The sequence below is a fragment of the Falco peregrinus genome, chromosome 6 (assembly GCF_023634155.1).
Source record: "Falco peregrinus isolate bFalPer1 chromosome 6, bFalPer1.pri, whole genome shotgun sequence".
Lineage (NCBI taxonomy): Eukaryota > Metazoa > Chordata > Aves > Falconiformes > Falconidae > Falco > Falco peregrinus.
In genome coordinates this window covers 92210712-92234670 of record NC_073726.1, presented here as the reverse complement: position 1 = coordinate 92234670, position 23959 = coordinate 92210712, and the positions used below count along the sequence as shown (strand labels likewise).

The 23959-nt window shown below is 43.9% G+C and overlaps 2 protein-coding genes across 2 annotated transcripts in view; both read right to left on the bottom strand.

Annotated features, from left to right (window-relative positions):
• CASR (calcium sensing receptor) overlaps positions 1–23959 on the bottom strand; it is a 77768-nt gene that overhangs the window by 28448 nt on the left and 25361 nt on the right. Inside the window, exons 2-4 of the mRNA XM_055808805.1 lie at positions 13868–14300; positions 5078–5384; positions 1306–2187 (exon numbers count right to left, since the gene is read on the bottom strand). Of these exons, the coding sequence (XP_055664780.1) occupies positions 1306–2187; positions 5078–5384; positions 13868–14166 (1488 nt within the window). The 5' untranslated portion in view covers positions 14167–14300. The remainder of the gene's footprint in view (positions 1–1305; positions 2188–5077; positions 5385–13867; positions 14301–23959) is intronic.
• Positions 1–23959, bottom strand: part of LOC101922075 (cystatin-B-like) — an 85640-nt gene that overhangs the window by 36535 nt on the left and 25146 nt on the right. The window lies entirely within an intron of this gene.

Sequence of the window (23959 nt, the reverse complement as noted above, 5' to 3'; positions counted from 1 at the left end):
TAAGGGAACAAATTAAAAATATATTTATTCTGGATCATTTTTACCCGCACAGTGAAAGCTAAATCTGTCTGTCACTCGCCCACTTCTGCCAGCACGCTCCTGAAAAGCCAAAGACAGAAACCTCACAGACGGCCACTAAACCAGAGTCAACCCCCGCACTCATCAACTTTGAGTAAAGTGGTTTCGGTAAACCCAAATCAGGCACCTATACCAATGCAGGTTTCCCATAAATGCCAAGATAAAGCTTTTTGCTTTGATCTGACCGGTGCTTTTGGGCTGACCGAGACTGGGCAGGAACCAAACTGCAGCTCCCACAGGTGAAGGCTGACCCACCATCTGCAGTCTGTGGCACCCACAGCCTTTATTCTGGTGAGGATATCCTGAACAGAGGAAATTACACAGGTGAACAGGATGATCCTTATATTCACCCATGTTGTTCTGATCTCAGGCACATTTGGGCTGAAGTTTCCTGTGATGACTGGAATGGGGCAGACAGAATTTGCTATGTATTTGCCATGTCTTCATTTGATAGCTTTACAAGCTCATTCTGTTATTTGAGAATGCAGTAGATATTAAAAACACACAGTGAATCACACTGGATAGCACAAACAAACATATCGTAAGGTACAGAGTATTCATAACAGATCAGAAGACAAAATGCCAGAATACCACCCATGTGCCAGTGGACAGAGCGCATTGAATGAATGGGTAAATGTGACTAAGTCATTAGTATCGTTTTCTCAGTTCACAAATATCACTGCCAAATCAAAGCAGCTATCTATTATTTGCTCAATAGCCACATGTTATTTTCCTTCATTACCCAACCTGACCTAGTTTGATTCTATATAAGCTTAAAATGGGGGGTTAAAGTAGAGCCTGTATGGAAAATTGCTGTGGGATTGCAAAAGACATAGAGCTTGCCAAACAAAATGAACTCTAAAAACTGTTTTCCTTGTTTATGTGCTCTCTTCAGGGCCTCTTGTTTATGTAAGTCTCAATATATGATCAAGTTACCTTGCGTCAGCCAGGCTGTGGAAATTGTCTGTGTGTGCACTTTTGGCCCATAGTGAATGCAAGAAAATCTAACTTAGTGTAAGCCCTAACTGCAGGCAAACCTAACACAACTTACCTTACATTCCCTGCAGGGTGAGGACGTGCACCTGACTCGCACACAGTGAATGATATGCTACATCCCAGGAGCCTTATGCTGTGTCCAAGACCCAGGGCTATGAAAGGCACCCTAAAAAGGCATCCGGGTCTTTTTTCTGCAAGCATATTGCACAGGCGTGCAACTGAAGGACTTACCTGCCATGCCTCAACCTTCTTAATGTCTGCACAGGATCCATTAGTGAAGAGCCCTTTCCCGGGGGTACAGGTATATATATCCTGCAAGGCGTGGGCAATAGAATATACTGCCAAATACACATTATAGGATATCCGCAAGTGCGTGTAGTCCATGTACGGTGTCTCCACACTGGTGATGTTCTCATCTCCTGTGCATGGAGGTCGGAAGGCAGCTGTTCCATTTCCAGCTCCCAGTCCCTCCTCATGGCCCTTGTGGAAGGAAGGTGAAGCTGGAGAATTTTTGGACCCATCGGGGAGATAGCAGTTAAACGTCTCCTCCCAAAACTCCTTAGCAAAGCCATTGTTAGTGGACTTCTTGGGATGCACCTTCTGCAAGAACTCACGAAAGCCCGGGATCTGTCCTGCCTTCAGTGCAAACCCAATGGTGCTGCCGATGACACGGAAGAACTCCGGCATGGCTATCAGGGACGAGCTGGCCCAGGCCTCACTCGCCAGCCAGATCTTGCCAGTGATGTTCCGCCTGACGATCTCTTTGATGAGAGGCTCCAGGTCTGGGCCACTGGAGAAAACAACAATCACCCTTGCTGTAGAGTTCTGGATGACCTCCACCACCTGCTGGATCTCCTCTTCATCCGAGTATTGAGAGATAAGCTCACTAAAATCAATGCAGATATCTCTCTCCTCTGCCTCCTCCCGAAACTTTTCAATCCCTGGCCGGCCATAGTCATCGTCGGCTGCAATTGTTCCCACCCAGTTCCAGCGAAAGTACTCGATGATGTCTGCCATCGCTGTGGCCTGATGCTCATCATTGGGGATCGTGCGGAGGAAGGACTTGAACTGGTTCTTATTGCTCAAGAGACGGCTGGATGAGGCATAGCTGACCTGTGAGAGCACAGTAAACAAGTAAAACACACCATGAGTGAACTGCCTGGGAATAAATTGCCTACTTTTACTTAGCATCACTGTCAACCTCGGAGGGGATAAGAGAAAGCTGAGCAACTGTGGAACCTCGGAGGGGATAAGGGCAAGCTGAGCACCACACTGGCAGCCATGTACTCTTAGCCTGGGGCTGCACATGATCCACTCTGAGAGTCTGTGTGTTCGTGTAGCTGTGACTCTCTTACAGAGGTAGACCTACAGGAGCTTGGACCCGAGAGGCTGCAGCAAGCTCGTGTCCATCTGTAAGGTCAAGGATCTAAAGGAGAGAGACACTGTCACTAGCTTGGAGGAATGTCAAAAAGGTAAGTCACGGGTGGCCTACACAACCCTCACCACAATTCCTGCCAAATCCAGAAACAAGAAGAATATATCTTTTAGATAAAGGAGGACAAATGCAAGCTTCCTCTGTCCTGAACCAGACATGAGACAGCAGGTTGGTACCGCCATCCTGAACCTACTCTGTCTTTTCTTGCCACACACGGCTGTCCCCATGCTTAAACAGGCTCCACCAGGCACTATACACGTTATATACAATCCCTGCCAGCTGAGGTAAGAAGAATGTGATGTATATCAGTTGCCTTGATCTGGTGGAGCATATGTTAACGCTTGTCAATGCTACCTTAGCAGTATTCCCTGATGCTGGCCAGAATCAGCAAAGACGCCAGTAGGCATTATTCCATGCCCCATGAGCCACTGTGTTTTACAGTTAAAATGGGATTTTATTTCCTATTCTAAAACTATCAAGAAATATATATTTTTTTCCTAATCAGAACGACTGCCATATGCTCTTAAGATTTAATTTGGATTTTCTACAAGTAGGAAAAAAACCCATAAACCCCAGAAAAGAATATTTTAAAGATCCGGAGAACCTTTAAAACTCATTTATCTTTGCATTTTGAGATTGGTATCTGAACTCTTTAGGACTGACTTTCATTTGAAAGTCTTCCATAAACAGTTCAATTTGTACAAAGTGGAAATTTACAGAAAACCTTATCTCCTCCTTAAACTCTGGCATTTAATTTTCCTGCAAGGAGAACGAAGAGGAGGTCTCCTGGTGCAGTTTCAAAGGCTGCAGGAGCAGTGCTACTCATCTCCTACAACCTCCTGCCAGGCGGTACAGGCAAGGTACCCCCTGCTCTGCAAGGTACCTTGCTCCCACATGGGCTGTGAGGGTACACTGAGGTGAGATTTTGAGAAACAGAACAGAAGTCATAACATTTTCAGTTTCTATGTCAACAGAATGAGTAATGAGCCTTACATTAATTGTAAAATATACCTCCAACCTGGACTGAAATGCAGGATCTGTTACACATGCATTTGCTAATGGCCCTGCTATGAATGACATCAATAATACAAATTCTAATGCCACACAACAGCTCCCAGTTTAAAAGCCTGTTTTCAGTTGCCATGCTTTGGCCAGCTGGCTGAGATTTCTTGCCAGAACTGAACCTCCTGACACCTACCCATTTCTGCAACCTCTGGGTAAGGCTGCTGCCTCGTAGCACAGATACTGTTCCCTGTTCAAAGGGAAAGTCTGAGAACCGCAAACACCTCTTATGTTCAGTCCAGCCCACCAACCTGTCTTAGCTGCCCTTGTTCACCTGGCAATGTGATGTGTAAGTCAACAATATCCCTTAAAATGCCATCATGGTATTTATCACGCATCACCTTCCAGTGCCACTCTGGGCAATACCTAGATAACAAATATTTGACTTAGTTTAAACTATTCTTGCCCTGCTCGGTCCATTTTTTCAGACTCTGTGCAAGAGTCAGATTGATAACATTAAATAGACAAGATGTGTTGGTGTGTACCAGGCAGTCAAGAATCCTTCCTTCTCCACCTATGGTGCAGATGGGAACTGGAGCCCCGACTGAGGCAAAGATCTGTCCTCTCAGGACAGACTGAGAGTGCAGTGTGACACAATCTTGTTACAAGGACTCTTGTGGGCTCTGGTACCTGTATTTGTTTTAGAAGAGGAACTGGAAATGTTAGGCTATACAAGGCCAAGCACTTTTGCCAAAGTTTTCCTTGGTGTGGAAATCTAAAATCAAGAGCCACAACGTTAAGCTATAGTATACCAGCCTTATACTTTGCTTAGGGTCTTGGCAGAGCAACAAGCTTGTTAAACAAAAGGATGGGACTATAGATGCTGGCACTGGCCCCAGTAGAGCCAGCATACAGGGAGAAGGATGCTGCGACACGAGCTGGCAGAACTACACCACCACACAGATGACCCCAGGATAAGGGGGGGACATATCCACATGCTTTCACAACCTCTGTTTTGGAGGCCCTAGAGCAAAAGAAGATGGGTCAGCCCAGAAGAAACCTTCGCAGCACCTGAACAGCACAAGCAACGACTTTAGAGACCACCTACTTGAATGATCAGAGATGCTGAGTGACCTAAGAATAGCTGGCAATGACTGAGCTCTGCCTTACATGGGCTCTGTGGTAGTTGGGCATGACTAGACAGTGACCATGGTGAAGGAACATCACAACTAACATATCAAGGCTGGCAACTGCCAATGACTGACCTAAACCACCCACGTTCACAGACTAAACCACTCTAGAGGACTGTAGTCCTCCTAGATTAAGTTGCTATTGGCTGAATGTTGTTACTGGCTGCTTCGTAACCTTTGTGTTTGAGAATTGGAAATTGCTAGCAAGACTTATTTTGACCATAAGACACACACCCTACCCCCCATCCCATTTTGTATTGTTTCTCTCCCTGAGGTTCTATTGGAAATGGCAAAGATTAAACAAGCTTTGTTCAATGTCTGCAGAGCAGAGAGGCAGGCCTCTTCTCTAACCTAGACTAGCGAGGTGAAAGCGTACCTGAGGTATGTAAAAGAGTCCCAGCAGATTGGCCACAGCGGTAGAGATGCCAGAGCCGGTTGCCCCCACAACTGCAATGGTGGAAGGGATATGTTCTGAGCAGTTGCAGAACTCATCCAGGTTCAAGGAGTCTATCTTGTTCTGGGCCACAAAACTCAGGGTGGCCTCCAGGGCTTTAGAGACTGTATTGCAAGTGTCAAATATCCTGTATCCCAAGGTCATGTTGGGAAGGAGAGTTGGGCTACTGTTTATTTCTTCTATAGCAAAGATCATAGCCTGGAGCCAGCGGAAGCCTCGGAAATTATACCTGGAGGAGCAAAAATAAAAATAAAATAGAGTGAGAAGGAGGGAAACAGAGAAATGGAGACCAGGGCTGAGACAGAGTGAAGAATTCTAGACACAAAAGGCAAAAGCAACTTACACTATTTCTTGCATCCTACCAATTCTGGAAATTTGCTTTTGTCTTCAGTGGTTGCAGAAGAGGCGTGCATGTGCTACAAGATTTTGTTCTGATTTTCAGCTTTTCAGTTTGGGAGCTCACTTCAGAGGCTGTGAGGATGAGATGAACTTAGTTCAAAGTCCCCTACAGCCTGGGAGAGTTGAATGAGAGCATTCCTGGGGTCTTGGCTCTGTCCTGTCCCTTGTGCTCAGGACCCTAAACCTGGATTTCATGATTCCTGAGCAAATGCTCTGACACAAAGCTACACCTACCAGGTTTCCTTCCAGGCTCCCCTGACATGTTTCTGAATGCAGATGGCAGTGTCTGCTAAGCCTGTGCTGAGCGGTGCTGCCAGGGAGGTGGGCTCAGCCATGCTCCATGTCAGCTCCTCATGGCTTTAGGCAGGCAGAGCAAGCTGAGGCACAGCGCTGGCGTGCTGCGGGGTGCACAGGGGGCTGGCAGCTCAGCTCACAGAAATCTGGCCTCACATCACACACTTCACATAGTGAGAGAAAGCACAGTCAACCTGTTTGTACCAGTGAACACAGACATGCTATACATGTAAATCCCACTGTAACTTGCTAACTTGTTAATTAGATACTTCAGTGCTTTCATTGAAGGAATAACTTTTCTCATTATTATGGTGCCCTCATACATTTCCTTTAGACATGAGCTCAGAAGATGCCTTCAGATCTGGCCTGTGAAACTGAAACTGTGTTTTTTGAAGCCTCTTCTATTCTCTAAAATGGAGAAGCTGAGTTTTCTGACTCTCAGCTGTGCATGGAACTAACCCACAGCGGGGGTGCAGTGGCAAGTGTGCTGCAGGACCAGGGAGTCCCTGGTTGGAGCACTGCATGGGCTGGCAGCAAAAGAAGCTGATGCTGAGTGATGACTACTTATCCAAAAAAGAGAGAAGCTCCTTCATGTAAAGCAGCAGGAAGAAAGTAGCTTTGATACATGTTAATTTGCAGGTTTTACTTACTGTGTTTTGTCCCGTAAAGTTGCATAAGCAACCAGCTGTGTGCCTGTGAAGCTGCCATGTTTTAGGGTAATTCAGCTGGAACGGCAGGATCTTTCATGAACTGAAACCTGCCCTTCCTTGTAATGCACTATGCGTCAGGATAGCAGTTAGTTTGCAGTTTTGTGTTGAGTTGCAGCTGAAAACAGGAAAGTGTCAAAGCTGTTATGCTTGAGATCCACTGGGAAAGCTGATGGGTCCCAGAACTGGAAGAGCCTGGGAAAACAGCCTGCCCAAGAACTGATTCTATATGAAATGGTACATTTTAGGTTTCACGAGTGCCATTTTGAAATGCTTTGAGAGATGTTTCCATTACCAAGGTGAAGATTTCTAAAGATAAGCTTCATGAAATCACAGACTTTCAACCTCTGAGATGCATGACCTGAAGATTTTTAAATTGCTGGATTAAACTAATTGCTTCCAAAGTTGATGTTAGCTATGTCTGACTTCTTCAAAGCTGAATTAACATAGCCACATTATTTCCATTCCAGGAGTTATATCTGATTCATCCGGGATCAGAATGTCTAAAGATATCACATCTAAGGTTTATCTTTAAGTCTTAAAAACTGCATTTACTCAACTCGATTTCACCTGCTCCAGACATCTTTTGCCAACTTCCAAATGAGGTTCTGCCCTGATGCTGCACCTCAAAGTCCAGACAGCAGGGTTTTAGTACAGATCTCGTCAAGCTGAAAAGTTTGAGGCCAATGCAAATCCTTAGTTATATCTTATGACCAAAGGGACAGCTAGCTTTTGTAAGATCACTCTTTAGAAAACAGACACCCTTTAGAACACAGGAGTGTGCGTTACCGTTAGAAGTGACTTGGTCATTTAGATTATTTTTTGCTCTATCTCCAAACCATTAAGGAGAAAGATGCAACAGAAGAACCCTGAAATAAAAGGGCAAGTCTCAATGTGAGCAAGGCAGTGAGTGTCGTGCTGGGCACATCGTGTTGCCTCACGTGGTCAGTAATGCACACTGGGATGAATGGCAGCAAAGCAGGGTCTTGTGACACTTCTTAAAAAGCTAAATGTGTCTACAGATACTTCTAATTAAAATGAAAATAGGATTTGAAGCAGGAACTATATTCAGGCTCCTCATGTAGGAGAGAAAAATATGAAAGCATTTTCTATTTAAAGGGAAGACTGCTGAGAAGCTGGGAAGTTCAAAGGTACCACTGTACTACCTTGAAAAGCTTCACACATTTGAGTACATGTAGAAGTATATTTAATCCTGCTCACATTAAATTATATGGGTGGAGTATGACACAAAATTATTTTGCCTGCTTGACAGCATTTTGGCTTAATATTTTTTTAAAGACCACAAGGTGGTATCTTCAGATGGTATGTTTAAAAGCACTAAGAGCTGGACTGTCTTCCCTTTGATTTCAAAGGAGGCATTTGCCATTTAATTCAGTAAAGGCAGACTAAGGTCCATGTTAACACAGCTGCTTTTTTTTCCTTTCTGACATATGCTCCTCATGAACATTTATTTACAGCATAAGGACCGTATTTCAGGGACTTGAATTTGGGTTGGTTTTATTATGGAGGGGAAAGGCAGGTAGTTTGGTTTTTTTTTTTCTGGAAGCTAGATTCCAAAATGTCTTTGAAATTATTTTGATAATTCACCTCAAGCTAGCCTGGGCAGGAGACCTGCAGTTCTTTTCGGTTGCACCTGTGCTGACAGCCGCATCAGCAGATCAAGAGAAGAGGATCAGAGGGGGTGGGGACAAACACACCTCGCTCTGTCTTCTCTCATACCTGATAGAGCTAGACAAAGTCTCATTTTGTTAACTGATACGGTGTTGTTATCAGTACTGTAACACAGATACGGTTAGATGAAGGCAGTGCCACTAAACTGGTCTAAGTGAAGCGAAGTTACACAATTCCTTCAATCCCTGTGAATGGAAACTGTCTGGGTAAATTCTCTCCTGTTGCTCTAAGACCCCAGCAAGGGGCTGCAGACAGGTTCCTCTTGGCTTGGTGCGTACATGGGTGATGGTTAAGAGCAGCCTTTGAACCTGGCAGCAGGTTACACTGATGCAGCTGACCTGTGCTATGCTGCTGCTATGACTAATACGACTAGTGACTGGAATGCTCTGTCAACCATGCAGAAACCTGACTGGTAATTTCCATGAAGAAATTGCAAAGGATTTGCTAACAGAAGCAAACTTTTATTTAGATTTCCAGAATTTTTAAATAGCCACTGATATTTTATTGGTGGAAAATAAGGAGCCTCCAAAACTTATTTTCTGCTGTATTACTTTACAGGTGCATAGGTGTAGTCTTGTATTTTAACATTTCTGAGATGTGGTGCTTTGAAAAGTGGGCATTAAGCTCTAAATGAGAGTTTAATGTAAATAATTCAGTGCCCAAAGGTGTAGATAGGAATTTTTATTTACACACAGTTCTTTAAAGCTTTACCTTCTGATGCCTGGTCTCCCACCTGTCAGAGTACGCAGCTCACTGGCCTTCCTATTCCCAGGCAGGGGCACAAACAGGCAGAGATATCAGAGTCAGTTCCTCCGCAAATCCTCATTTCAATTGACACATCTGCAGGGGACATTATCTTTGTGGCAGTCCAGTTTGCTAGATAGTAAACTCAAAAGATCTCACTGATTCCCACAGGTTTCTTTCTGGTTGGTCTAAATGTGCCTGTCAAGGGGTGCTCAGGACGGCTTAAATGTCTCAGTCAACATTACGAAGCCAGGGTATGTAAATTAAGGGACATGAGCTCACCGCAGGGTTTCAGCTCCCCATAGCTCCATCCCTTGTTTGTTTGTTTGTCTGTTTTGGTTTGAACAGCTCTTACTGTCTGGATCCAGCCCAGAAAATAGTCATGTTCCCTGTTGGTCTCCATAAAGGAGTAATTCACAACCTCATGTGAATTCATGACCTTCATTTATCAACGCTGGCAAGGCACTAAGCTAAAAGCAATATAACATGAAGGAAAAGAAGGAGAAAGTAATGTGAAAGCTCTAAATACAGCTTTCACTTACCCTCCCATACCTGACAGGTACTTTTATTCAAGAATGGTGGCAAAGCCTGCACACGTCTCTTGGCTCACACCAGTGTTCCTCTTTCTCTAGTGGTTGTATGCACATACTAATTTCTCTGTGCTCTCTAGATTTCCAGTACATTAATTACATGTTATTGCTGCTACTACCACTGCTATTACTAAGCTATGCAAAGGGGAGACCTTCAGTCCTCTGTTGGATTCCTGCAGTCGGTAGGTGTAACAAGTTGCTTATGACTCTTACAAGCCAGGGCTGCGGGTAAGGGGAATCACGCAGACCAAAGAAAATTAAAAATTAAAAAATTAAAATTCAGAAGGTGGGTGGAAGAGAAAGAGGAAAAGGATGTAATTTGGTCTTAGGGAGAAAATTCTAAATATCATGTTATGCATTCAGTTCTGCAGTGGGATTAGCAAATATGCCCTTAAGGGGTAGAATTAACATTCTCTGTTCTCTCAGACAGACTTGGTGAGCTAATGTGTCCTGGAGCCATGCTCTGTGAAGTCCTGCACTAAGGCATGGGGATGATGCCTCACTACAGTTTCACAGCCTGAACAGGAAATATGCATTAGAAGTGATGACCTAGCGACACTGCATTGGCAGCACTGTATCTCAGTATAGATATACTGTATATCAGTAAAGATACATCCTCACTGCAAACAGGTCGTTAGAGTAAGGGGAATACACAGGTACGGCCCATCTGTGCAATAATGCAATAATGCCAACAATTAACATCAATACTAATGATACCATCACCACCACTGCTGCTTATCTACCTGAAATCAAGAAATCAAGTGAAATCAGGTTATGAATAGGCCTCTGTGGGTGCTGACAGGGAATGGAGGTCCAGGACTGCTTGTGCTGCTCTCAGCCTCTGCCTCCACTGCACACATCAGATCTGCATCAGCAAACGTTATAAGGAAAGTTGCTGCAACAGCACCTGAGGCATACAAAGACAGAGGGTGTATTTATACCAAATCTGGGATACTTGATTGCTTAAACAATAAACAGGAATTTTTGGTCTGGCTTTCTGTACTCCCATCTGACATCTGGTGTGGCAAAATCATGAGTAAATTTTCACTTTGGACTCTACAACTCAGTGCTTAAAGCATGAAGATGCATTATCAGTAGAAACAGCACAAAACCAACAGAGAACAGGTTATTACTGTTCCCTTTTCCTTTCACTGCTGAGTTATGGATATAATTTGGATATATGGATACAATTTTCCAAATAATCATGTGCAAGGTATGCACAGTAGGTTCAGGCCAGTACATGGGCTGAGCTGGGGAGAAAGGTGCGGTGCCGCAATAGTATGAAGAGTGTGAAAACTGAAAAAGTGGAGAGAAAATTCTCCTACCCATTTTGCGAAGCCCTGTTTGGGAGCATAGGTACGGCACTGAACACAGCTAAATGTGTGGGAAAACGTCCAAGCCGCACAGATCAGGTTGAACAGCCCTCAAAAGAAAGGAAAGCCATGTTATCTTAAATTGTTTGATACTGAACTCCAGAAGAGACTGGGGCAAACCACGCACAGGGTTTCAGTTGCACCCTTAGGTCTTGCCTTGGTTTCAAAGCCAGGAACTTTTCGTACAGTCTGATGACTTGCTGCTGCAGCTGCCTAATGGAGGAGAATATGAGGAGAGAGAGAAAACACCCATGCTCCTAGGGCCACCTGGGTCTAACTTTTTTATAAGATGAGAGACACATTTTCCTATGTAATAAAGAGATTAAAAGTTGTACGCAGCCATCTAAAAAGGGGACAAGTATATAACTGATTAGCCCCTGCTTTGAAAAGATACAGCAGCGCTGCAGAAGGCTCAAAGGGCAACAAGGGCAGTCAAAGGTATGGTACAGATTTAGCACCTCTGGTCTGACCAGGTACAGCCACACTTATGCTCCTCTAGCAGATTTCCCACCCTACAAAAGTTTTTGAAAGTACAAGATTGGGAGGACTTTACTTTGGGAAGAAATGGAACCTATCTTTCAATTTATTTTTTTTTTTAATTTACCCTCCTCCCTGAAAATATGAGTTTGATCATTCCAGACTAGCCAGTTGCCCAGAACCAAGGAAACTCAAACATGATACGAAATACTCTAGCTCATGAGTTGAAGAATGTATTGGGCTCTTAGAGCTGGCATGTACAACCCTGCCGCAGGCTACTACCTAATCACAGAGCCCAAAACCTAAAAGAACACCATGGTCATGTTGAGAGATCTCTGTACAGGTCCAGCCAGAGAAATTTTATGACTTAAATACTGCTTAAAATAGAAAATCCTTTCAGGAAAAATATCTGCTCTCAATTTAACATGTAACGATAACAAGGAATACACATAAACTGTCCCATGGATTAATTCTGTTCATCATGAAAATCTGATGACCAGTCTCAAAAAGGCTTCTCAGCCCAATCTCTTTTGAAGTAAACCTTTCCTGGAAATGGATATTTTCTGGTAAAGACATGTGCAATTAAGGAACTTCCAGTCCAATCATCCCCTTGTTCCTATTGTAGTTGTTACTTCCTGTGCAGCTAGATCTCTGACCTTTGTTCGGTATTCTCCCCATTTGCATTACGCTATCACCTCACAATTAATCCAGTTCCTTGGAGTGCAGCAAAGCACCACAAATGCCTGTCTCTTCAGTCAACCCCTCTCTTTTGCACCTCCAGCTTCTTGGTGCCGGGGTTAAGAGGAACACGGGTTTTAACCAGGCAGATTTCAGGTGGAGGATGCTTTCTAGCAGATCAAATGCCACCCAGAAAGATCTCCCATTGTGTCCTTAAAACAGCTGGTCTGGCTTTTCAGGATTTGCCTGTTGGCAGTGCTACCTCATTAGCAAATCTTTTGGCAGCCACACACTTGTAGTAATCCTGAGGGCACATTCTCCTGTGATCCGTTCTAATAATGTGACCATGTCGAGACAGTCACCGAGGCTGACCCAGCGCTGACAGAAATGAAAGCTATGTTCAGTTTGCAAATAACTGCACTGTCTGCCTGCCACCTGGAGCAGGTGAAGGAGACAAGGTAGCTAAAAATGTTCATCATCTTGCAGCATTCCACTTGTAAAATGCTGCGTCTGAGGAAGAAAAAAATGCTGAAAATCTGGCACAGCTTCTTTCTCCATGAAGCAGACATTTCACATACATTTAGTTCATGATTTTCCTGTGCATGCACAGAAGAAGCCCAAAGACCCCTGTTTAATTACACTTCTGTCTGTGTGCTCCCTATGAAAGCATCTGAGGACAATCTCACAACTTAGATGGATGTGTCCTGCTCAGTGTCTCAGTGGGAAACCGCACCTGACATCCTAGCAGGGATGCTGGCAGCCGGTCCTCATTGCTATCTGCAGCATGACTGTACTTGATGCCCAGAATAGGATAAGAGGTCTGCATAATTCCAGATATATAATTTTTCACATATGATTATAGAAGAAGTCTTATAACACTGAAGTGTTTTCCCATGCATGGTCATGACAAAATTCCACATCAATTACTTGTATTTTGTTTATACGACATTTCATTTTGCCATCAGTTTCTGCCACACTTTCAACTTGTTATGTGTATTATGTGCAGGGTCGTAAGGTTAAAAATTCCCCATATTCAATCATAAAAATGGCTACACTTCAATAATAAGAGAATTTGTTTTCATGTGCATTTCTCCCTCGGGGTTAATTGCCAAAGACTTAAGACAAAACCTATATGCACTGTTTACACAGATGAAAAGAACTTTGGTTGAGGAAAGCCTGGGTAAGGAGTTCAAGTCTGGGACTTTGTAAAGGTCCTAAAGAGACATCTGCGCATTCAGTGGGATTTTTTCAAAAGCAGTGACCCATCTCACGTTCACCTATTCACTTGTTTAGGCAACTAAACAGTTTGTAAAGTCCCATAAGATGAAAGGCAGAACTGGAAAAAAATGCCAAAATTTGATTTCTAAGCTATTTTGCTATGCATGACTGCAATCCAATGAACTTAAGGGCACTGCAGGTTATTTTCCATCCTTCTGCTAGGAAAGCTACTTCTCAGATACTATTCAAATGTCCACTGTGAATGGCCAGACAGATCAGTATATTCACATTTTGGCAGCTTTGGGTAATACAAAAATTGCCCTCTTTCACTGTCCAAGTATTTTTTATGTTACTGTTTAACATACGCCCTTCCTGTCTTTACACCCTTGTTTTTTCTGTTATTTACACTATATCTTTCCATTGCTTCTACAAGCATCCAGTCACAGACCGTATTTACACGAAGTATAGCATGTCACCTGAAGTAAAGAAAGGTCAAGACTTCCCCACCAAAACTTTGTATTTTCCATTTTTGTGGCTTACCTTATACACTCCACTGATTCTGGTCTTGATTTTAGATCCTGGTCTTTAGCAGCCACTCCAAAATGAATGGGGAACAATCCTCCAAGAATAATGTCTCCCTTCTTCTGTGCCCGTTGGTTTGGCCCATAGGCAGCAGTGTTCCAGGTAAATAGCCAAAGAATCAAGCAGCAGCTATATAAAGTCATTGTTCCTCTTTTCACCAGGGGGTTATAGGATGCAAAATTGGAAAAGAAAGCAGGTGTTGTAATATCTAAGCTTTCCCTTTCCTTAATACAGCACAGAGAGGATTTGAGACACATGTCTGCAGGGAGATAAGCAACAAGGTGGGAGCCACAGTGCTGGTGTTTCTCCCTCTGTCTTCTCCATTGCAAAAGAACAATTCAGCCGTCCTTTCTTCATAACCAAAACATTATGGAGAGCCCATGTCTGAGAACTGTAAAAGAAAGACATGAAAAGTGATTCCAGCTACACACCAGGGCCCCATGTTGCCACAGTGGTTCTGCTTGTCAAATCAGCCCCCCAGCAAGCCCCCAAGGCTGCTGCCACTCAACAAGCTCACTGGGACACACACCAACTCTGACAGAGTAAGTCAGCCAACCCCAGTGATGCCAGCCACACCTCCTCAAACAAGTGTCAGATGCCTAATTCTCTATCACTCATGTAAGGTAGGTTATTAAATCTTCCTATGGTTCTGTGTGACTCTGGTCACAGGGGACCCTGTAAAACTTGTGATCCAGACATCCAAGAACACAGCACACCATGAGAGACTGGGATGGGCAAGTGGGGAATAAGGAAGCATCAAATGCAGTAAGGATCAAACCTTTCTCTCAAGCAAATAATTGATAATTTTCTGGGGTTGGTCCATCCCCTCCTTTCCACTGATTGTTTTTAACTCTCTGGTTTGAACTTATCCTTGCTAAAAATGAAACAAGGTCACAAGAAAGACTTCTTTCACACTGAAAGTGAGGATGACTTCCAGGGAATCATTTGAAATCAAGATACTTCTCCATAATGAATCATAAAGGTTTGAAAGTTTCGGTGATCATGTCATTGCAGGCTTAGCTGTAGAACTTTGAAGGCTGCATCCCGGGGATGAGAAATATTGCAGCTTCTCTGTGCCCAATACATTTTCCCTGCAGCACGTCTACATGCCTGCCAAATGAAGAACTAACTTACGGCATATGAAAACGGCTATGGCTAGGGGGGAGGAGGCAGCACAAAAATTCACAATAAACAGCTCTTGAGCCTATTGGAATAGGTCTAAAAGCTAGCAGTAAAAATCTGAAGTTAGTCAAGTTCAGAACAGAAGCTAGGCATACATTGCTAATCCTGAGGACAGTTAATTTCTGAAAAAGTCATCAAGACTTTTCAAGTGCTGAGAACCTTTTTATGAGGATGATTTACTATGCACTAAATGTATCTAGACAGATTTGACCTCTACCTACATCAAAAAAGGAGCTACTGCAGGGAAACACTGTGATTGTGGGAGTTCTTCTAGTAGCCAGCCTTAATGGTTATGCATGCTATATGACCACCAAGTGTTTGGAAATATCTCATATATTTTTGTTAAAATGAAGGTCCAGATGCAGCAGTCAATGGGAGAAGAGAGACAAAGCTCACATCATTCTCATGCCTCTGTGGTCAACACACTTAGAGAGCTGGGTAGATGCTGCACTTCTCTGTAGTGGGTCCACTCTAAACTACTCTTTGGTCCTGGCTTGAACAAGCATGTGTTTATTGGCAAGGGCAATCAGATCTTTGGCCAGAGTTCAAAATACATCTAGGCAAATGATTTTCTACCAGGAAATGTGGAGTTACACTGAAAGATTTTGTAGGATTTTTTTCATGGTTTCATATGGAAAAATATGAATTTCAAGTTTGCAGCATCCAAGTGACTCAATCCAAAGTCAGAAATTCCTATTTTTTTTTCCACAAACTTGACTGCTAGATTCCTACTCCTGAATGAAGATTTCAACACCATGCTCAACATCTGAAAGATGGACATGAAATGACCAGCAGCTGCTGATGGTGGCAGTCTGAAAACACTTTGGGATGCTCCTCTGGCAAGCAGTTGGAGTTATGTCACACTGCTCTAACCAGGATGCGGTATCATCTATCACTTGTGAGCGTGTTGTCTTAACATCTGACCGGTACCTTTTACTGGGGAGCCTCTGGTATTGGCACGTGGCCCTGTGACAGCAGGATGACAGAATTTTAACTGGAGGCAGGATTAGGAGGTGACAAAGTAGTGCAACAAGTGAGTGTCCCCTGGATTTTGGGTTCTCATTTTTCCTGGCAGATGGATGCTGGTTCTTGCTTTTTTGGTGCCCAACAGAAAATAAGGAAGGAAACACTTTGCCATATTTTAGCTAGGGAAAGTTTATCTTCTTCCTGCTGCTTATGGATTCAGAAAAGATATGAAAAAGCATTTCAGACATTTTTTAGACCGATGTTCTCTCTCTCCACCTGGCTGAGGCTAAGTCTGCCAGGTCCTATGGGACGAATTACTGAAAGGCAAACAATCATTGCAGTCAGCTGCAGACACTTTCCACTCCATCCTGGTTCACAAAGCCCTCCTGCTATCTGACGCCCCATGGAAATACCTACCATCAGCTACAGAACGGGTGTCTGGTCTTGTGGCAAGAAGAAAGACATGGACCGCCAGCTGAGAAGAGAGCTTTATGCTGTGGCCTGCTGCCTTGACACACAGCTAGCCTTGCTGTGCATACAGCCAGACAGATGGTGAATGTGCAGCAAGCTCAGCACTTCAGGAGCGCATTACATTTATTGCAGATGGGGAGGTCAAGTATAGCATGCACGTTGTCTGCAGTGCTCACAGCGCACTCCCTGCCCCAGTGTGAGGACCACTTAGGAAAGTTCCCACCCACATGGAGGACAGTGGCCAGCGCATCCCTGCCACCACTCTGCCTGTCCTTTTTCGCAAGCACTGCTCAGGTCAGGCAGCCAGGAGAAGCGCAGTCAAACCGTTCTACTACTTTCGGTCTGTTCCTTGCTGCCATCTTTCCAAGGACACTCTCCCAACACTGGGTGAACCGATAGCGGGAGGTCCCTGAGAAAAAGAGCAGTCTGCTCCCCAGCTGAACTGCCTCACCTGTTTTGCAGTCTGACCTTCAACCACATCCAAAGGTGGGTAAGGCCCTCACAAATTGCTCTGAGGCCTGCAAATGGTCTGTGAGAGACTGGGGCTGACCAGTGAGGGCTAGCACATGAGCTCTGGTCCAGCCGGTCCCAGTGTGAATGACACAGAGCAGTGACACAGGGTGCCCTGCCTTTGGTGCAGCTGATTGCACTTGCCACCTTGACTGCTTCATTGGCCTATCTGAGCAGATACATCTCCCGCTTAACCACCTTTTCGGTCTGGCACAGGCATGAAAAGCTATGCCGGGAGCTTCTGTTCTTACAAGCAACCATGAGTTAAACCAAATATTTTTACACTCATTTTGATTAGCTTCTGTATATGTTCCAGAATGAGCAGTCACAACAAAGTCACAAGAAAGTCACAAGAAAGTCAGCAACAGCAGGCCAAATCTGGGTCCTCTTCTGGACAATTCAGTAAGGAACAGCAGACAAAAAGTAAATTAAATGCTCTGCTGTGTAGCAAAATTAAAAACCAGGAAATAATGTGGTGGCATTATTAAAGTAAATTTAAATATGCTTGCAGATAGTGTTAGCTCAGATAAACCTGTCCCAGTGTAGCATATAGCATGTATGAAATCAGCTCGGAAAGTCCGCAAAAAAGTTGAGGGTCCAGGAGCGATTTCCTGGTTAGATGGGTGGGCACCGTTTAAATTAAGAGAGGATATGAAGGAAAGGGAAGAGCAGAAAAGATCTGAAATGATAAAACGGTACATGGAGCTGATGTGACAGGCAAGAGCTCATGGCTGACGCAGGCAAAGGGAAAGAAGAGCAGCCTGGAGCTCTGGCCAGAGACCACTTTCTGTGGGGAGTTCCCTGCCCGCCTCTGCTAGGGAGCAAGGGGGTCCGAGGGAGCCGGCATCACAGGCACAGCAGTCATACTAGGGCAGAGCATTCTTGTTTAAATACCACTGGGTTTGAGGGTAGTATGAATAAAATCCTGCTAATCACATCTGGTAAGCAATGGACAAACCCTGCTGTGCCCAGACCAAGGGCAGGCTGAGGGGTCCCCCCAGGGCTGAGGAGTCCCCCCAGCCAGCAACGTAGCCTTCCAGGAGAGCAGGGAGGGGTCCTAGGAAAGGGAAACAACAAGAAGAGGATTTTCATTTTGTCAGCAGTAAAAAAAGAAGCAGGAAAAAAGGTGATACAGTGTACTGAGGTGAGGGCCAGCACAGGTGGGGCCAGTACTTAGAGGTTTGAAGCAGGGAGGGTAATTTCTGAAGAGAGGCTGGAAAGGGATGGTCTGGTCTGACTAGTGCTGCTCAGCCTCAGGCATCCCCTCCCCTGCATCCCTCCCAGTTGCCAAAGAGGGCTGGGGGCTCGCATGCTCCTGCCAGGGCAGGGATGGAGGTGGCCAGCAATGCAGTCCCCTGGGCCTGGGCAAGAAACCGTTCATTGGACTTAGCCAAGGTGGGATGGAAGAGGGTGAGCTCCAGACTATAGCCTGCTGATTTATTACTCTGTTTTTCTGCTTTTCCTTTAATAAGGCTTTCTTTTACCTTTGGGGCTCCCTGCTTATGAAAAAGGAAACGATTTTCACCATGAACAGATAGACAATGTAATTTAGCTTGCTGGAATGCTATGGAGGGGGTTGAGCTGATGCTACTGAATATTTAGGAACCAGCTTTTGCCACCAGACAATACGTGGCTTGAGTATTAAAAGTAGAAAACGTAAATTCACATTCTTAATTCTTTTTTCTCACAGCAGGCAAAGCTGAAAGATCTAAACTGGTAAAATAGGGTTAATTTTAAAACAGCATTTACAGCACTCAGTACTCCAAGATGTCCTTCAGGAGCGTGACAAGGGGTTAGACAATGAAAACAAAGTTACTCATTCATGGTATAGGGTATTACTTGGTATCCCCCTGAATAATTTGGAATGAGCTATTCTCAGGGACAGGACACAGAATTGAAATAATATCAGAGGTGCTGTCTGTGGACATGATGGCACATCCCTGAAGCAGCAAACTGAGGGATAGATGTCTGAAGATGCCACGGCACAAATTATATCCAGAAAAGGCTAAACTATAGCTGGGAAACCAGGTATCTCAAACTCATTAAAAGGAGATACACAGGTCTCCCAGCTGCTTTCAAGCACTATCCATGCCTGAGGCTGAAAATACTGGAAGATACTGATTTCCTGATGAACAGTTATTAGCTTGCTGCCAGTGCGCCAAGATAATATCCTCTAGCATCATCTTTTGTTGTGGCAAATCTTCCTTCAGTTCTTTTTTCTTTAATTGGATTAAGATTATGGCCTCTTCCTTATTAAAGGAATGCATTATGTAGCCAAAGATTGAATTACCTGCTAACGCATGCCTGAAGACATAAAACTTAGCAAAATATAGGTGGAAATTGTACTACTAATAGAACAAATTACTGTGGTCCTACACTTTTCAGCTAATAAATTAAAAAGATTAAATTAACAAGCAACTGAATTAAGAAGGAAGCCTGGAATCCATTGCTATTTTTTTCCTTTGCAAATATTTTTACATTTAAACCATTATTTAGTATTAGCACATAAATTCTTTGATTATAAACTCTTCGATGCAGAACACATTTTCCCTTCCAGCAAATACAATTCTCTAAGATTTCTTTTGCAAGAAAAATATGAAAAAGTAAGCAGTTGGTTCCTTTTTTTTTTTTTTTTTTTGACAGAGCCCTATTTTTTAATCCCCCTCCCCATTTTTAAAGATTCTTCAATACTTTTACCCCACTCTGTTTTGTAACTATCAATCATCTTGAATTTGAACTCTCTTGGAAGTGGAAGTAAAGTAGCAGCTCTCTCACATAAGCTTCAGTGGAGGAACTTGAAGTGGTTCCAGGAACAGAGGGAGACATCAGGCCACTGCTGCCATGGCAGAAACAGCACCTGAGGAGGGAGAGACGGTACCCAGGGCAGAGCTGCAGGTGTCGGGAAGGCTTGCAGCAAGCAGTGCCATCTTGCTAGTGGAATTAATGTTTTACTCGTCAGACTAAATCGTGCAGAAAAGCCAGAAATGTTCAACAGATCTTTGTTCTTCGGGTGAAAAGGAGCCGAGTGCCACACTCATGGCATATATCACTTACGAAGCACTTCTTAAACTTTAAACAGCAGCTGCTGAAGTTCATATAATAGCTGCGTTGGAAAGGCCCTCAAGGGGTCATGCAGCCTGCCCCTTAGCTCAACAAGGGCTCAGCAATAGTAGTGCTGTTCCTGGCATATTTTCTCTAAAACCTTTTGAGGAAGAAAACCTGTCAGACACTCCGGGCAGCCTACTCCAACGTCTGTCTGCTCTTACTGAGGCACATGTTTTCACTCATCTAACTTGAATGGTTTTTATTGCAACTGAAGCCTGTCTTCTCCCATCTACCACATACAGTCCAGTGCCTCCCTCCTCATAATCATCTTTAGCAAACTAAATTAATTTAATCTTTATTTTTTTCATAAAATGCTTTCCTGAGCTCAGATAATTCTTGTTTCATTCCCCTGGCCTCTCTCCAGCATGTCTCCACATTAAGGCAGACCAGTGGCCAGAAATGGACACAGCGTCCTTGCCAGGCCCTCACCAGCACTGAGCAGAGTGGCAGGATCACTTTGCGTCTCTTGCAGGCTGCAGCCCTGTTTACACATCTCAGCGTGGCACCTGTCTTTATTGGAACAGCATGATACTGTTAACTTATGGTAGATCATCAGCTGAACACAAGGCAAAGTTGCACATGTTTATATCCACAAGGCCATGAAACCTCACAAGGAATTCTCATCTTCCAAAAGCTTTTCCCTCCCATTCAGCCCACAATTAGAACCCACTGAATTTCACGTGATCGACCTGGATGCCAACCTGAGTTCAAGCTCAGCTGAGTCTCCTGAGCTTTCAGGACCTTTTTACAGCAGAGAGCTGGGGAAGATTCCTGATCCCGGCCATGGCAACAGTGCTGTCCCAGACCCCAGAAGACCCTAGATTCCCACATAGCCTATTCAGCAGTGCTGTCCCACCACTGGCAGGCCTGGATGTCCCACAGCCAGCACAGCCTGCAGGTGAGGTTGTCCTAGAGATGCAATGTTGTGTGGTTTAGAGGAGCCAGGCTGCTCACCCACCCCTTGCAGCCTGTCAGGCATGAAGCAAAAACTTGTGGGAACTCCTGCTGCATTTCAGCAAAGCACTGCCCCACCGGAAGACTTCCACAGAGCTTCTTGCTTTTTTCAAATCACTGTTTTCTGATTAAGTGCTTTGTCAGAAGGTGCTCAAGCACTCCCTCTTCAGATTTTGCTTGTTGAAGTTTCAAAGTTTCTGTACTTTTCTACAAGATCCAGCATAGCTCAGGAGCTTTGTATCTGAAAAAATAATTACTGGCTGGAAAGCTATACCTTGTGCAATGCAGGTGCCAGAATAATTCATTAGCTTTTTTTGTGGGTTCTAAATTAAGCCTCACTAACAAGGAGTTGTAATTTGCTAAAGTGATGGAAACTCCTCAGCAGATATCCCGCTGTACCTTGCAATTCTCTTATTAACACAAGGCATACAGTTAGATCATAGTAAAGTTGAAGCCATGAGCAACACAACTGCCCTCAACAGACAAGGAAGAGGTTCAGGTAGAACAGAAATCAGAGAGGATATTCGTGGTCAGCTTTGTGTCCAATCTAATTGCTCAAGGCAGCTAAAGGAGGGCACTTCTGTGAAGTGGACAATGGACACCGGACACAAGTCTTAATAGTTCTGAGACAAGACTTTTAGTGCTGAGGTACCATGACAATATGGGAAAAAGTAAATTGTTCACATATGTCACCAGAGTAGGCATTAGCTCAGCCTTCTTGCACCTCTTTGGCCAAAATGAGGGATGAGTACATCAAAGATGCAGTCAAAACCAGATTGCTAGTGCTCTCAAATGGAGGACCTGTATTTGAACTTTGTCTGTGGAATTAAACTGTTATGTCTTTGAAGAAGGCGAGAATTAACTGAAAATTACTATAAAGCACTAATTGCTAGTGCTGAAAGAGGATTCTCACCCATCACACTTCCCCAAAACAGGAGATTTTTGTCTGGATCAACAGCATGATGGGGAAACAGAATCTCAGCCTCAGAAAAGTTTAGAGACTTGAGAGACAAGAGGAGTGTAGAGCAAAATTCAGATCTAGAATAATGACTCTGTTCTAAAAACACTACCCATACACTTGGTTTTGAACTAAATACAAAACATGAATGCTCGAGCTTTTACTAAGAATGAGACTTTACAAAATTATAAAGACCATCAGCACAGGATCTCCAGGACAGTATTTCTATGCCCTGCTATTAGCTTAAGGGGGTGTTATTTGTTATAAATGGAATTTTGCTGGCAGGAAGAAGGATGCTAATATCCTATTATGCAACATGGCATTGGAAAAGCTAAGAGGAAGCCAAAAATACTGTATACACATCAGCCATGGTACTGAAGAAGCTGCTGAAGCTCGTAAATAAAAAGACCTGGCCAGTTCAAATGAAAAAGGCCATATTCTTAGCACTGGGAGGAATAGTCTGCAGAAAGAAAAGTAAGCCTAACGACGTGTTTAAGTTGGCCATGAAAAACCTGAGCACTTGTCCTAAAGTAACATTCTCAATTGTCCAAGATAAACTAAACATTTAAAAAAATATAGTAAACCAGGCAATTGTGTCACATCTAATTCTGCTACATCTGATATGCCCAACATTGTTAAGTTCATCAGTGAGTTACCATTTAAGTTTCTAGAATTTTTGTACCTATAACATTATTTTCATGTAGCAGTCATATCATTAGTTCTTCTTTACTCCTAAGATCATGTACTAGTGTCCAAATAAAAAGCCCACTATGAGAGTGTGGAGTCACACCCTGATCCCTGTTTAGCACCATGAAATACCAGCGTGGCAGAACTATGCCTAGGGCACCACTGCTGGTATTCTGCTCAACGCAGCGACTTGAGAACGGGGAAGCTCAAATCTCAGAGGCTGATGTCTCAGCCTCTGGGGAAATGCAGACATAGAAAAAGGAGCCAGGACTAACCAGAACACTTTGGTTCAAGAAGTCTTAAACAAATCTGACTCTAGCAACCGCAGTCAAAAGAACATCAGACCCTGCGTCTTTCACAACCAGGTAAAACCCCAAACCTGCCCACAGGCAGCATTTACCATGTGTGGATTTAATGGAGGATTATGAGACCTCTGATCTCCCTTCCACTTCAGCACTGGGTCAAAAAGTGCAGGTGATCACATGCCAAGCAGTGTAGCTGGGATTGCACGGGTTTATAGCAACCACCCTTCCATCAGGACTGTACTTGACTTTGGGATTCATGTAACACTTCTCAAGTAACTTGTGCCACCAGTATCATGTTCAAAGCCCCTGATCAGTGTGATTGGGGTCCTGGGAACCAATACCCCTTTGTAGAAATAATTCTGTGTTTGCTGATGGTGGGAAGCAAAAAACAGAAACAGAAGTGGTAACAGAAAATACCTTAGAGACTCACTGAATGCACTCAGCAAACCCCATCGGCAGACACAGGGATGCGTTAGCAGACACCGAGCTCTACGTGGTTTCTGAGTAGTGAGCGCTTGGTGGAAATCTATGTGGAGGGTGACCTGTGTCTTTGGAGCCATTTCTACACAGGTCTGGCTGTAAGCCAGCCTGAGAAGCAGCTCTAGGGGCCTTATAGACTTGACTGCTTTTATTCCTCTGAAGGGTAAGAGTTTTCTGCAATGAGCTAAAGCTTATTTCTACAAGACATATCACAAAGCTCTGAAACAAATACCAGAAGCAAATAAGACAATTCTGCAATTTCTCATCTTTGCACTCCTATGCTTTGTTCAGTACACGTGCAGCAAAAGTGCATGTGTTTATACATAAAAGGGAGTGCTGAAATGCATGAGGTTATCAAAGCATCTACCAAGCAAAGCATTCTGCCGCACCCCCAGCGCTCACTGGGAAATGACTAGATGAGAAACAACATCT